General features: G+C 42.7%; 1 protein-coding gene across 2 annotated transcripts in view; it reads left to right on the top strand.

The window, feature by feature from the left end:
- The window catches only part of ZFPM2 (zinc finger protein, FOG family member 2), a 535,407-nt gene extending 530,293 nt beyond the window's left edge, over positions 1-5,114 (top strand). For both annotated transcript variants that reach the window (XM_038745899.1, XM_038745898.1), the window contains one exon: positions 1,624-5,114. In XM_038745899.1, coding sequence (XP_038601827.1) covers positions 1,624-4,115 — 2,492 coding nt within the window. In that variant the 3' untranslated portion in view covers positions 4,116-5,114. The remainder of the gene's footprint in view (positions 1-1,623) is intronic.
- The last annotated feature ends 10,767 nt before the right edge of the window (positions 5,115-15,881 follow it).

Raw genomic sequence — 15,881 nt, 5'->3', positions numbered from 1 at the left:
ACTCTTTTGAGCGCTCTTTCACCATAGGGCCATTGAATTTTAATGCTGGTATTTTCTTATAGCATTCTCAAAGTTTACCTTAGCTATGCACTTTCCTTTCCCTCTGCCCTTGAAATGTTCTGACTGACTTGAATATGTGATTAAAACCTATTTCAAATTGTCATTAGATAAAGGCATTAGCACAAGGTGTGAAAAGTAACACTTTGAAAATAACATTTACATATGTGCTTTTAGAAAAATATCAAATCTAAAATATTTTAGCATTTATAGGTGCTCATGGAAATCTAGGGTGGTTTTGAAATAGATTTATATTTCTTTGATCATCATTTCCCATAGGGAACTACTTCATTTAATGTTCTTTTAATGAAATCACAAAAAGCTTTAATTGTGATATGAGTACAGTGTCTGTCATAGGGGAGTCAACATGAGATGGCTTCTATATGTTTTTTCTAACATGAGCTTCACACTCAAATAAGCAAGTGCAACCCCCAATTTTTTTTTTAAGTTGCCCTCAGTACTACTATATTTATAGGCCACAAAAAGCCATGTGAGTCATAGCTGGGGAGGCAGACTGTCTTGTGCCTCCTAGACTGGACCACAGTGACATGCCACCTATGCCAGCTAAAGATTCCAAAGTTTAGTTTGAGGGTCTTGAACAGCACCCGTTCACACCAGGATAAACAGAGGCAACCAGCTCAGAGTCCATGTCTGGATCTTGGGTCACCAGGAAGCAGATAGTGCAACCATCTCCTGACAAAGCTGAAAAGAGTCCCAGATAACTCAGCAGGGTATAGTGGATAGTGCACCTGCCTGGGAGTCAGGAGGTCATGGATTTTAATCCTGGCTCTACCACTTGTCTTCTCTGTGACCTTGGGCAAGTCATTTCACTTCTCTGAGTCTGTTACCTCATTTGTAAAATGGGGATTGAGACTGTGAGCCCCATGTGTGGCAAGGACTGTGTCCAACCCATTTTCCTTGTATCTACCCCAGTGCTTAGTACAGTGCCTGGCACATAGGAAGTGCGTAACAAATGCCATTATTATTACCTCATCTGTAAAATGGTGATTAAGACTGTGAGCCCCCCGTGGGACAACCTCATTACCTTGTATCCTCCCCAGTGCTTAGAACAGTGCTTTGCACATAGTAAGTGCTTAATAAATACCATCATTATTATTATTGCTATTATTATCATCATCTCCCATCAGGAGCCAGTATCAGGACTACCTGCACTGTAACAATGGGAGCTGAATACCAGGGTGGTTCTTCTGTCCCTAGTGATCAGCCTGCCCTGGGACAAAGGGCAGCAATCCATGGCTAACTTTATGGTGTGAATGAATCACAGTGTCTTTGAGTTTGCTTCTCTTTGAAGATCTGCTGTCTTGGACAGCAGAGTCCCTGTTAGATAGAACATATATTTTACTGAGCTTCATCTGTGATCCCCTGCCTGCTAATGTCAATCCCTGGGAATCCACTACCACCGGGTGGCGAGGCCTTCACCAGGGAATTAGTAATTCATAACCACAGCCTTGGGGACTTAAGAAACTTTTCATGACAGTTCTTCATCCGGGGGTCTCACTGTGGACAGCAAAAGCAAGCTGAGTCCTTTTTCTGTGTTTCCCTTAGGAGTGAAAGTGGAAGAGTTTCTTCCGGCTGGCACCAGTCTAAAGTGCACCATTTGCAACTACTCTGCGGACTCTGTGATTAACTTCCATCAACACCTGTTCTCCCATCTCACTCAAGCTGCCTTCCGCTGCAGTCACTGCCATTTTGGCTTCCAGACTCAGAGGGAGCTCTTGCAGCACCAAGAACTGCATGGCGCTGGCAGCAAAGTCCCCAGGGAGAGTGACCTGGAGCCCTCTCCCAGCAGCAACGAAGACACGTTACAGCACGTTCCAGACCTGGTGAACCGAAACGAACTACCCCCGAGCCAGAAAGCCACCCAGGCTAAAGATGCAAATTCAGACTCAGAGCTTGACAAGTGTGAAAAAAAGACTTCGCTTTTTCTCCCAAGCCAGAGGCCAGAAATTCAGCCAATGGTGAACAAGCAGAGCTTCTCCTATACTAAAATCAAGTCTGAGCCCTCTAGCCCGAGGCTCGCTTCCTCTCCTGTTCAGCCCAACATTGGTCCTTCTTTTCCCATGGGCCCATTCCTCTCTCAGTTTACTTTTCCCCAGGACATCACAGTGGTTCCTCAGGCCTCAGAAATCTTAGCCAAGATGTCTGAACTGGTGCACCGGAGACTGAGGCATGGGAGCAGTAGTTATCCTCCTGTCATTTACAGTCCCCTGGTGCCTAAGGGGGCCACCTGTTTTGAGTGTAACATAACGTTCAACAATTTGGACAACTACCTGGTCCACAAGAAACACTACTGCAGCAGCCGGTGGCAGCAAATCACAAAGTCCCCCGAGTTCCCCGGGATTTCTGAGAAGATCCCCGAGGCAGGAAGCCCCAACAACAGTCAGAGCTCAATCAACCTCCTCAATGCGCCGCCTCACATTTCTGACCCCGAGAACCAGCTTCTCCAGACGCCCTGCATCAGTTCCTCTACTGTCTTAGAACTGATCGGGCCCAATGGCAAAAGTCACGACAAGGACTTCCCCAGCCAGTCCAAAAAGCCGTCTGCTTTGAACAGCAATGATGACAAGATGAACAGCAAGGCTGCCGAGGTGAAGAACCCTGCCGGTGGTTTAGGAGAAGGAGAGAGTGATCCGAACAAGACCACCTGCGAAGCCTGCAACATTACCTTCAGTCGGCACGAAACATACATGGTCCACAAGCAGTACTACTGTGCCACCCGCCACGACCCTCCCCTGAAGCGATCAGCCTCCAGCAAAGTGCCTGCCATGCAGCGAACAATGCGCACGCGCAAACGGAGAAAGATGTATGAGATGTGCTTACCGGAACAGGAGCAGAGACCCCAGCTGGTTCAACAACGTTTCCTTGATGTCGCTCACCTTGGCAACCCTTGCACATCCACTCAAGAGCCCACAGAAGGTCTTGGAGAATGCTACCATCCCCGTGGGGAGATCTTTCCAGGAATCGTCTCCAAGCACCTAGAGGCTTCGCTGTCCATCAACAAATGCGTGCCGGTCTCAAAGGGTGACAGTGCCCATTCTGCCATTACCTGTCTGGAGATGGATGTCCCGATAGATCTCAGCAAAAAGTGTCTGTCACAGTCCGAGAGGACGTCCGCGTCTCCCAAGAGGCTGCTAGACTACCATGAGTGCACCGTCTGCAAGATCAGCTTTAATAAGGTGGAAAACTACCTGGCCCACAAACAGAATTTTTGCCCCATCACGGCACATCAACGCAGTGACTTGAGTCAGCTTGACAGCAAAGGGTTCCCGAATCCGGAGAGCGAACGAAACAGCCCTGATGCCAGCTATGAGCGAAGCATAATCAAATGTGAGAAAAATGGGAACTTAAAGCAGCCATCTCCCAATGGAAACGTATTTTCCTCCCACTTAGCAACTCTCCAAGGACTTAAAGTCTTTAGTGAAGCCGCCCAACTCATTGCTACAAAAGAAGAAAACAAACATTTGTTCCTTCCTCAATGCCTTTATCCCGGAGCAATAAAGAAAGCAAAAGGAGCTGACCAGCTTTCACCCTATTATGGAATAAAGCCGAGCGATTACATTTCTGGCTCTCTTGTCATTCACAACACTGATGTGGATCAAAGCACAACAGCCGAAAGCGAATCTCCAAAAGGCCAGATCTCCTCCAATGGGTGTGTTGTGCAGAAGAAAGAGTCTCTGCCACTGTTGCCCAAAAATAGAGGCATGGTCATAGTAAATGGTGGACTGAAACAAGAAGAGAGGCCTGCAACAAACCCCCAACAGGAGAACATTTCCCAGAATCCTCAGCATGAAGATGGGCACAAGTCTCCATCATGGATCTCGGAGAATACATTAGCTGCCAATGAAAATGTCTCTCCAGGAATTCCTTCGGCAGAGGAACAGTTGTCTAGTATAGCAAAAGGTGTGAATGGATCTACGCAGGCTCCCACCAGTGGGAAATATTGTCGCCTGTGTGACATCCAGTTCAACAATCTGTCAAACTTTATAACTCACAAGAAGTTTTATTGCTCATCACATGCAGCAGAACATGTCAAATGAAAAACAAAAAAAACAAAAGGTAATCTTTGGTACCAATGTTTAGTATATTGTTCCATGCAGTCCAAGGAAAACTGTTTGAATTACACCTTGGGCAATCAGTAAGCAATTCATCATTGCCAAGTTGAAACCTGAAGGTGTAGTTTTGTGACAGTCCATTAGTAAAGTGTATTATTGGTGCCATTTTCAAAAAAAAATTAATTTATTTTACCAGCAGTATTCATAGCTGTGGTTATGTTATTTTTTATTTAAAAACTTTATATTAAAGTCATTTGTAATGTTATTGTATAGTTATTGTGTAGCACATATGGTTTGCACTGTATAGTAGATTTTAAAGAAAATAGTCACAAACAATACAGAAACGCATTTTAGAACTAGCTTCAAAAGCACTTGTGTATGCTGATTATTTTTTCTTATAAGCTGTTGCAGATATACGTATGTGCTAAAATATAACTTGCAAAGGTTTTTCAAATACACCTACTGTAAAGTCCGCCTTAAGCTTTCAATTGTTGGATGATCAGGCTCTGTTTGCACTTTATATTTTAGCAGATACAGTTCCTTAGTCATTAGGCTTTGCATTTGTATGTAGCAGGTATGTTTCAGTCCACTTTCTTAATCTTAAACATGTACGTTAAATGAAGATGGCAATTTTTTCTTGTATAGTACTTGTATTTTCTTTCGCTGATGCATCTGTCTCAGTTTTTAAACCTTTGCTGTTAAATGCAATACTTTATAAAGAATGAACGAAATTACTGGAAGCAGTATTGTAATAAGTAATGAGGTCTTATCAATCTGTTTTATCTTTTGAAAGGCACAGTCTAAACCTAAACCCTAAACTCAATGCTGCAAGTATGAATTTAATTCATATAGAAGATCTATTTAAATAGAAGAGTAGCAATACTGCACCTGGTGATCACAAAGATAATGTTCTACTTCTGATAGAAATGATTTCTCAACAAATGTTGTTACTATGCATGTATATGGATGGAATAAAATTCCAAATCGTTGGAGAAGCTTGGTGGTACATTTTTTGTTTTCCAAAGGGGGAGTATTGGGGAATCCTAAAGAATGTGATTGGGAATAGGCCATCATGTGAGATTTCACATGCTCTGTCCTTGCAGTCCTAACAGTGATAAATGGCAGCACCTTGGGTACACTCAGCTGATGCTCCAGAATGGAATCCCATTACCCCACACTGGCATCTGCTCTAGAGCCATATGAAAACCCCACTGCTTTAGGCAAACAGTCTGTGGAAGTGGTGTGGGAGATCTGAGACTGAAACCTGCAGACCTTACATCCAGCAAAGAGGGGAAGAGAGAAGCTCGGGAGAGCCAAAGCATTGTTCCAGATAGGAGCAGAGAAGATGGACAACAGAGATAAGGTCAGTCAGTCAATCATATTTATTGAGCACTTACTGTGTAAGGAGCACTGTACTAAGCACTTGGGAAAGCACAGTACAACAATAAACAGGCACATGTCCTGCCAGGTTGTGATGGAAGGACTCTAAAGGGCCCAAGAATGAATTAAGCCATATCACATACCTGAGTGTAGAAGGAGATTCCAATGATGGAAATCCAGATGATGTTAGCCTTTGAAGACCGCTGTATTTTCTGTTGGGATTTGAGGAAATAGAATGGTTAACTGATGAATCATCATTCCGGAAACTTTTAACTCATAATGACGATTATGGTATTTGTTAAGTGTTCACTGTATGGCAAGCACTGTTCTAAGAACTGGGTTAGATTCAAGTTGATCTGTTAGTCCCTCTCCCACATAGGACTCACAGTCTAAGTAGGAGAGAGTGGGATTTTGCAGGTGAGGTAACTGAGGTACAGAGAAGTTAAGTGATTTTGCCAAGGAAGGTCATGCAGAAGAGATGTGGCAGAGCTGGCAATACAACCCACGTTCTATGACTCCCAAACCCAAGCTCTTGCTATTAGTCCATGTTGCTTCTCTGCTGCTAGTTCATTAGCCTGGTGGTCACAATTATTCATAGAGCAAATTCTCCATTTTTTTCCCTCAAAATTAATAAGAATGACTATTTGCCAGGACAAGATGGAAGCAAGGTGGAGCCATTCAAACTGATGACGTTTTTAAGATAACAAAGTCTTAAAATCATTCATTCATTCATTCAATCATATTTATTGAGCACTTACTGTGTGCAAAGCACTGTATTAAGTGCTTGGGAAGTACAAGTTGGCAACATATAGAGACGGTCCGTACCCAACAGTGGGCTCACAGTCTAGAAGGGGGAGACAGAGAACAAAACAAAACATATTAACAAAAGAAAATAAATAGAATAAATATGTACAAATAAAATAGAGTAATAAATACATACAAACATATATACAGGTGCTGTGGGGAAGGGAAGGAGGTAAGACGGGGCGGATGGGGAGGGGGAGGAGGGGGAGAGAAAGGAGGGGGCTCAGTCTGGGAAGGCCTCCTGGAGGAGGTGAGCTCTCAGTAGGGCTTTGAAGGGAAGAAGAGAGCTAGCTTGGCAGATGTGCGGAGGGAGGGTATTCCAGGCCAGAGGGATCACGTGGGCTGGGGGTCGACGGCGGGACAGGTGAGAATGAGGCAAAGTGAGGAGACTAGCAGCAGAGGAGTGGAGGGTGCAGGCTGGGCTATAGAAGGAGAGAAGGGAGGTGAGGTAGGAGGGGGCGAGGTGATGGAGAGCCTTGAAGCCGAGAGTGAGGAGTTTTTGCCTGATGTGTAGGTTGATTGGGAGCCACTGGAGATTTTTGAGGAGGGGAGTGACATGCCCAGAGCGTTTCTGGACAAAGATGATCCAGGCAGCGGCCTGAAGTATGGACTGAAGTGGGGAGAGACAGGAGGGTGGGAGATCAGAGAGGAAGATGATGCAGTAATCCAGATGGGATAGGATGAGAGCTTGAATAAGCAGGGTAGCGGTTTGGATGGACAGGAAAGGGCAGATCTTGGCAATGTTGCGGAGGTGAGACCGGCAGGTTTTGGTGACAGCTTGGATGTGAGGGGTGAACGAGAGAGCGGAGTCGAGGATGACACCAAGGTTGCGGGCTTGTGAGACGGTAAGGATGGTAGTGCCGTTAACAGTGATGGGAAAGTCAGGGAGCGGGCAGGGTTTGGGAGGGAAGACAAGTAGTTCAGTCTTGGACATGTTGAGTTTTAGATGGCGGGCAGACATCCAGATGGAGATGTCCTGAAGGCAGGAGGAGATGCGAGCCTGGAGGGAGGGAGAGAGAGCAGGGGCAGAGATGTAGATTTGGGTGTCATCAGCGTAGAGATGATAGTTGAAGCCGTGGGAGCGAATGAGTTCACCAAGGGAGTGAGTGTAGATCAAGAACAGAAGGGGACCATGAACTGACCCTTGAGGAACCCCTACAGTAAGGCGGTGGGAGGGGGAGGAGGAGCCGGCAAAAGAGACTGAGAATGAATGGCCGGAGAGATAAGAGGAGAACCAGAAGACGACACAGTCTGTGAAGCCAAGGTTGGATAGCATGTTGAGGAGCAAGTCATAAATGGTTCATAGATAGAGGTGAAAAATCTCAATTCACTAATTTGATATTGAGTAATGTCCCATTCAAGTGTGTGTTGAGCTTCAGGAAGTTTGGGGTCAATTACGTTTGATGCTTAACCCCATTGTACATTGTCAAAATGAATCAGACTAAACACTTGTATATCATTGGTCTTATGACAAATAACCAAAGTTGATTTTATAAAAGCAACTGAATTCTACAAACTGCCCCTCATGTGTAACAGACATGATCACTTTTTCTAGGTGGTCTTGATATCCTCCTCACACCCCTTACCGTCTCTTCAGAATGGTTCCTCTAAGTACTATCATTTCAGTACCATCTCCTTCAGAAAAAAAATTATGACAAGCTGAACTTGCTTTGGAAAAATGAAAATTTTCCTTGAAATTTCCCACCCCGGTCTTTGGTAAGCAGCATGGCCTAATGGATAGAGCCTGGGCCTAAGAGTCAGAAGGTCATGGGTTCTAATCCCAACTCCACCACTTGTCTTCTATGTGACCTTGGGCAAGTCATTTCACTTCTCTGGGCCTCAGTTACCTCATTTGTAAAATGGGGATTGAGACTGTTAGCCCTATGTGGGACTTGGACTGTGTTTAACCCGATTTACTTGTATCCACCCCAGGCATTAGTACAGTGCCTGGCATATAGTAAGTGCTTAATACCATAATCACCATCATTCTTCCTTTGACCCTTAGTTTCATAAAATATGATCTTTGGCATAAAAGAGACACTCCTGAAATCATCAGGCAATAGTCTCCCAATGTTAACATCAGTGTATGTAAACTCCCCAAGAAACAGTGATGACAAGCTCAACATTGATACCAGCAGAGGTAATTCAGGAAATGATCAGTCAGTCAACAAGCTTATAGAAGAACACAGATATTAGAAAGCAACCAGTAAGGATTTGTGAAGGGCATAGCATACCTAATCACACAGACCAGGGTCAGAAGAGATGGTTGCATCCACTTAAACCTCAGTAAGGTTTTTAATTCCATCTCATTCATTCAACCGTATTTATTGAGTGATTACTGTGTGCAGAGCACTGTACTAAGCATTTGGGAAGTACAAATTGGCAACATATAGAGACGGTCTCTACCCATGTGGACAAGCTGGGAAATGGAGGATTGGCCAGGCTACTTTTACGTGGGTGTATTTCTGTCTTAAAGGTAGCATCCATCAATGGCTTTACCTCTAAATGGTGTAGGGAATATACTGAGTGGCACTCGACATCTCCCTTTAATCCAGAGTTAAGCAATACCATAATTTTGAGGGCATCTTGTGCCATCACAGAGGGAGTTTGATGGTAAGACTTAACAAATTGTTTAGCAGCTTTTGCCCTGACCACAGTACTTTAATTAAAGACACTACCCAAGGTTTAGGTTTAAGCAGCAAAAGTGATTTTGAAATACAGAAGAAAGGAGTAGGAGAAACTGAAGCTCATTTAGTAACTTACTATCTGAAAGCCCAAAGGTGACACCTATGAAGATACTAAATTCAGTTTTCTTTACATTTGTTTCAAAAATAAAAAAGACTGCATTTTCTTTTCTAATCTATGTAATTAGATATGTAATCTGGGGGAAAAAAGACTTAGGAAAATTCAGAATGTAAGTGTTCATATTCTAATTGACATTCTAAATTGGCAATGTGGAAAATGCATACATTAAATTTACATATATTTCCATACATGCACACATTATGTGTTCATTTTGCCAGCCAACAGCTGGGGCTAGGTTCTTGAAAGCATCCATAGTTATTTCCCTCAATTCTTGCTAAGACTAAAGGCTTATGGGCCCACTGGAGTTTAAGAGGGATTCTGTGGTTTTTGTCAATGGTATTTATTCAAGGAAGTTCAATTATACAAGCGTGATTCCTGAAAATTTAGCAATACCCTAGGGATGGAACAAAATAATTGAGACTAAATTAATAATCTACAAAAATTATATTAAGCATTATGAACCCCAGATCTAAGAGATAAATTAATGGGAAAGGCATCAAGCTTCATGAGTAGTAACTTGCTTCCTAAAGTGTGTTCTACTTCACAGGTTAGCAGTCATTATAATGACTTTCTAAAAGGGCAGATTTTGACAGAAATGTTCCAACACATGGCGTGAAGCTTTTATAGTGTCAAGTTAATGTTAGCCAGGATTCTTCCCCCATGTAAACAGGGCTAGTATTAGGGAAACTATGACCCACTAATCTCTTCTCACAAAGAACTCATTTCAGCATTGCTGCACCCCCAGCTCTGATGCCACCAGGCAGCTGATGGAGGTGGAGGGGAGAGACAGGACAAGCTTACCATCCTTTTCAGCTCCACCCTCATGCCAGGCAAATAGTCAAGCCTAGACAAATAATAATGGTCCATCCAAACAGCTATGACGTTACTGTGATCAGTCATCCTATCCCTCCTGAATTACTGCATCAGCCTCCTTGCTGACTTCCCAGAGGTGTGCCTCACCCCACTCCAGTCCATACTCTGCTGCCCAGATCATTTTCCTATCAAAACGTTCAAGACATGTCACCCCACTCCTCAAAATACTCCAGTGGTTGCCCATCCACCTTTGCATCAGATAAAACCTCCTCATCATTAGCTTTAAAGCACTCCATCACCTTGCCCCCTCCTACCTCACTTTGCTAAGTAGCATGGTTAAGTGGAAAAGAGCATGGGCTTTGGAGTCAGAGGTCATGGGTTCAAAGCCTAGCTCCACCAATTGTCAGCTGTGTGGACTTTGGGCAAGTCACTTAACTTCTCTGTGCCTCAGTTACCTCCTACGTAAAATGGCGATTAAGACTGAGCCCCCCGTGGGACAACCTGATCACCTTGTAACCTTCCCAGTGCTTAGAACTGTGCTTTGCATATAGTAAGCACTTAATAAATGCCATCATTATTATTATTATTACTACAACCCAGACCATTCATCCATTCAATCATATTTATTCGTTCATTCATTCATTCATTCAATCATATTTATTGAGCACTTACTGTGTGCAGAGCATTGTACTAAGTGCTTGGGAACTACAAGTTGGCAACATATAGAGACAGTCCCTACCCAACAGCGGGCTTACAGTCCAGAAACCCATTTGGCTTCTGTAATGCTAACCTTCTCACCATGCCTTGATCTCACCTATCTCACCGCCAACCCCTCTCCCACACCCTGCCTCAGGCCTGGAAAGCTCTGTCCTTCCTTCTCAAATTTAACAGACAGTTAGTCTCGCCACCTTCAAAGCCTTATTGAAGGCACATCTCCTCCAGAAGGCTTTCCCTTGACTGAGCCCTCCATTTCCTCTTCTCCCACTCCTTTCTGCATGGCCCTAACTCCCTCTACTCTTCCCCTGCCCCAGTGTACATAGCACTTATGTACAGTTAATGTCGGTCTCCCTACCTCTAGACTGTAAGCTTGTTGTGGGCAGGGAATCTGTCTATTGTTGTACTGTACTCTCCCAAGTGCTTAGTACAGTGCTCTGCGCACAGTAAGCACTCAAGAAATAAAATTGAATGAATGAATATTTGTTAAGCACTTAGCTCTGTACAAAATGCTGAAGTCATTATAAGATCATAAGGAAGGACTCAGTCCCTACTCCTCTTCAGGCTCACAGTCTAAATAGGAGGAAGTACAGATATTGAATCCCCATTTTACAGATGAAGAAACAGACACAGAGAAGTTGAATCGCCCATAGCACACAGCAGGCAAGCGGCAGAGCTGACATAAGAACCCACGTCCTCTGACTCCCAGGCTTGCACTCTTTCCACTAGGCCCCTGCAACTATATCTATTTAACTGATCATAAAAAAGATACTCAGTTACATTATGGTGAGCTGAAATGGGGTTATAGTAAAAAAGGTGGACAAGAGAAAAACTTTGAAGGCACAGTGAATCAAAATCTCAATGCATTCTAAGTGTTGACAGCTGGAAGACAGCCACAGAAAATAAGCCAGCCTGGCATGCAGCAACCAGAAATAGGTGTGACTTTTGCAAAGGAGAGACTTCAAGGAGATCATCACAACAATAGACAGAAATGCACAAAGCATTTGCACAAAGCATTATTTGTGCAAATACAAGTGCAGTCACATAGCACAGGGTAATTTTCACATTACACAGCAGGGAAAGGATAGATCAGTGTTGGCCATGCTGTCACAAAGTAATAACAAAAAACAAAACAAAAAAACTATGCATCATCTCCCTAACTGAATTGAACAGAGATATCATTATTATTATATCTCATATTTGTTCATCAATTACTGGTATTTATGACTGCTTACAGAGGATGGTATTAAGGATTTAACAAAGTACAATACAGTAAAGTTGGTAGATGTGATCCCTGCTTTATGGCCTAAAACTATGTGCCCTAGCTTTGTAAACACTGAGAGGTAGATGATTGGATTGAACACAGGAATAACCCCATGGGGCTCACAGGCCAAGTGGAAGGGAGAACACGTATTTAAACCCCAAATTACAGAGGAGGAAAATGAAGCACCTAGAAGTTGTGACTTGCCCAAGTCACACAGCAAAGTAGCAGAGCTGGGAATAGAACCTGCATCTCCCAACTCCCAGGCACATGTTCTTTCCACTTGGCTACATATTTAGTATTTGGCAGTAGCATGGCAAAGGCAAGGACTTCTAATCACAAAAACAGGGAAAAAGTATCCAGCCCAACATTCTTCTAATAGATTGCCTAGTGTGCAGATCACCCTTAAAAATTCCATCCTGGCCTGTGAAAACTCCAACTAATCCTCACAAAATTCCCTTTGAAATGAATCATTCAACTGCTACTTCCAAGAAGAAGAACAAGAAAACAGCTCTGTGACCTTTTGAAAAGTTCGACACATTCATTCCCTTTTCCAGTCACTTCTTTTTCTGCTAATGGTACATTCTACATGGCTGCTATTCATGTTGATATTTAAATAAATGGGAAACATCTGGGGGAAGAGTGATCTCACATATGAGGTTTACCATCAGTTAGCAGCTCTCACTGTACCCGCCCCCCCCCCCCCCCCACACAGTAGGTCACTTCCTGATGTTTCTTAGGATATATCTTGTTGCTTGGATAAGGTTTAATAGATGGTCTACGAGCTTGATAGCTTAAATTATAAACGGTCAATTCCAATAAAAGAGTATTTTGAAAATCCTTGCTCAACTTTAAACTTTAATATCTTTTGATGTATGTGGGATAAAAAGAAATTTTAAATGACATTTAGAATAATCCATGGTGTTTTACTGCAATATAGATTTACTTCCTCTCACAGCTGCTATTGACATCAGTTCAGATAACCAGAGCACATAATTAACCTTCTTTTCCTCCATTACCGTATTTGGAAGTCAGGGAGCTGACATAAAAATATGGCAATTAAAGTGTATGGTTTGTGAAGGCTTTCAGTAATATTGTACAAAAATGAGACTTATGCTCTTAAGTAGTATTTGAAGTTAATCATATGTATAACAAGAATTAGTGAAATTTAAAGATGCACAAGAACTTTCTGCACATAGAACCCAAACCAGAATTCATCAAATATCCCTCAAAGCTTCAAAGATGCCATTCTTCAGATTACCGTTGGATAAAGAGCTGTTTGAAAGTCAAATTTATATTTTGTATTTTAAAATATTGGTTCAATGAGAAGAAATAAGATAATTTGTTAATGCTTATTTTCATTGTATATAAGACATATTTGTGCTTAGACTTCTTGATCTGCCCATATTATTAGCTCCTTATCTAATAATAAGAAGAAGAATAGCAATAATTGTTAAGCGCTTAACTTTGTGCCAAGCCCTGTGCTCTGCACAGGTGTAGAAACAATTGGATCAGACACAGCCCCTACATTCACAACCACAATTCAAACCTAATTGATTCTGGGAGTGCTCTAGGAGAAAGTCTTAAATTTATGTATACAATAGGCACAAAAATTGTATTAGATTTAATAATGAAAATAGAATAATCTATTTTAGAAAATAGAATAAAGGTTTAGAGGAGGAGATTGACACTTGTTTATATTAAAGCATGTATTCCCAGCTAAAGTGTAAGCTCACTGTGGTCAGGGAACATGATTACCAACTCTATTGTACTGTATTCTACCAAGTAATTATAATAATAATAATAATAATAATAATAATAATAATAATAATAATTTTAGTGTTTGTTAAGCACTTACAATGTGCCAAGCACTGTTCTAAGTGCTGGGGTAGATACACGATTATCAGGTTGTCCCATATGGGGCTCACAGTCTTAGTCCCCACTTTACAGATGAGGTAACTGAGGCACAGAGAAGTTAAGTGACTAGCCCAAAATCACACAGCTGACACGTGGCAGATCCGGGATTCTAACCCATGACCTCTAACTCCCAAGCCCGTGTTCTTTCCACTAAGCCACGCTGCTTCTATACATACTATGCTGCTCTTTACACAGTAAATGCTCAATAAATATCCTTGATGATGATGATGATAAATTTTACATTACATTGGAGGGGAACTGATCACATATGCTTGCTCACAGTTGCCAAGACAAAAACCTTCCACCCCACCTCCAATTAAAGTGTCACAGTTTATTATCCACCACCCAGCACCCACTAATCATGTAAATATAGATTTACTAGAAGGATAAATACATATGCTTGAATGAGAGCTACTGCAAATTCCAGATCAGAAGGGAAAAAAGAATGCTATATGCAAGTGCTGATACAGTTAGGCCAACAGAAGAAAAGGCCCAAGCAACATAATAATAAATATGGTATTCGTTAAGTGCTTACTATGTTCAGGCACTGTACTAAGTCTAGGATAAGTACAAGCAAATCGGGTTGGACACAGTCCCAGTCCCACATGGGTTTCACAGTCTTAATCCCCATTTTACAGCCGATGTAAGAGACACAGAGAAGTTAAGCATGTTAAGTCTGACACAGCAGACAAGTGGTGGAGCTAAAATTAGTGCCCAGGTCCTTCTGACTCTCAGGCCCGTGCTCTGCTTCTAGCATGATCCACAATGACCCTGCTGGACAAAAGTTGGCCACTAAGTGGATTTGTGTTTCCAGGACCCTGCTACCTGCAGAGGCCACATTCTCATCAAGTCTACTTCTGCCCTAGGAAGAGCTGCTGTACACTCAAACCTCACACTCCCTGACTGCTCCTGTCAATTCTACCTTCACTACATCGTTAAAATCCCCCCTTTCCTCTCCATGCAAACTGTTACCACATTTATCCAAGCATTTATTCTATTCTGCCTTGACTACTGCATCATCTTCCTTGATGACTTCCCTGCCTCCTGGATCCACCAACTCCAGTCAATATTTCACTTTATTGCCCAGAACATTATTCTACAAAAATGTTCAGTCCATGTTTCCCCATCCATGTTTTCCCACTCCTCAACAACCTCCAGTGATTGCCCCCCCCCCCACCTCCACATCAAACAGAAAATCCTTACCTTGTAAACTGGCTCTAGAAGAGCCCAATCTGCAAGTTGGGATGTAGTAGGAGATTAGTGAGGTGAGATAGGTTTGGACGAGTTGATTAGTGTTTTAAAGCCAACTGAAAGGAGTTTCTGTTTGACGTGGATGTAGGTGGGCAGCTTTTGGAGGTTTTAGAGGGGTGGGGAGAGATGGACTGAACAGTTTCGTTCATAAATGACCCATGCAGCAGTAAAGTATGGGTTGGAGTTGGAAGAGACAGGAGGCCAGGAGGTCAGCGAGGAGGTAAATACAGTAGTCAAGGCAGAATAGAATAAGTGCTTGGATAATAATAATAATAATAATGGTGGTATTTGTTAAGCGCTTACTATGTGCCAAGCACTGCTATAAGGACTGGGGTAGATACAAGGAAATCAGGTTGTCCCACATGGGGGATCACAATCTTAATCCCCATTTTACAAATGAGGGAACTGAGGCATAGAGAAGTTAAGTGACTTGCCCAAGGTCACACAGCAGACAAGTAGCAGAGCCAGGATTAGAACCCATGACCTCTGTCTCCCAAGCCCGGGCTCTTTCCACTTAGCCACACTACTGGTAGCAGCTTGAATGGAGAGGAAAGAATGGATTTTAGCTCCCTCAAACCTTATCAAATGGCTGTTGCCCAGCTGTGATCTGGGAAGGGAAGCCAACAGAAAAGGGGGCATACCAGAGGGTTTGGAACTACCATACGTAGACCTTGTTAAAATAAATTATTCACTGGTTACCTATGCACAGTCCTACATATGGTGAGACAAAGATAAAGATAGGGCTGGCCAAATGAGTGTTTCATGGAGACAGGAGACATATGACAAATGTGTGGGAATGAGAATTT

This window comes from Tachyglossus aculeatus, chromosome 4 (genome assembly GCF_015852505.1).
Source record: "Tachyglossus aculeatus isolate mTacAcu1 chromosome 4, mTacAcu1.pri, whole genome shotgun sequence".
Classification (NCBI taxonomy): Eukaryota; Metazoa; Chordata; class Mammalia; order Monotremata; family Tachyglossidae; genus Tachyglossus; species Tachyglossus aculeatus.
This window is presented reverse-complemented; position numbering and strand designations above follow the sequence as displayed.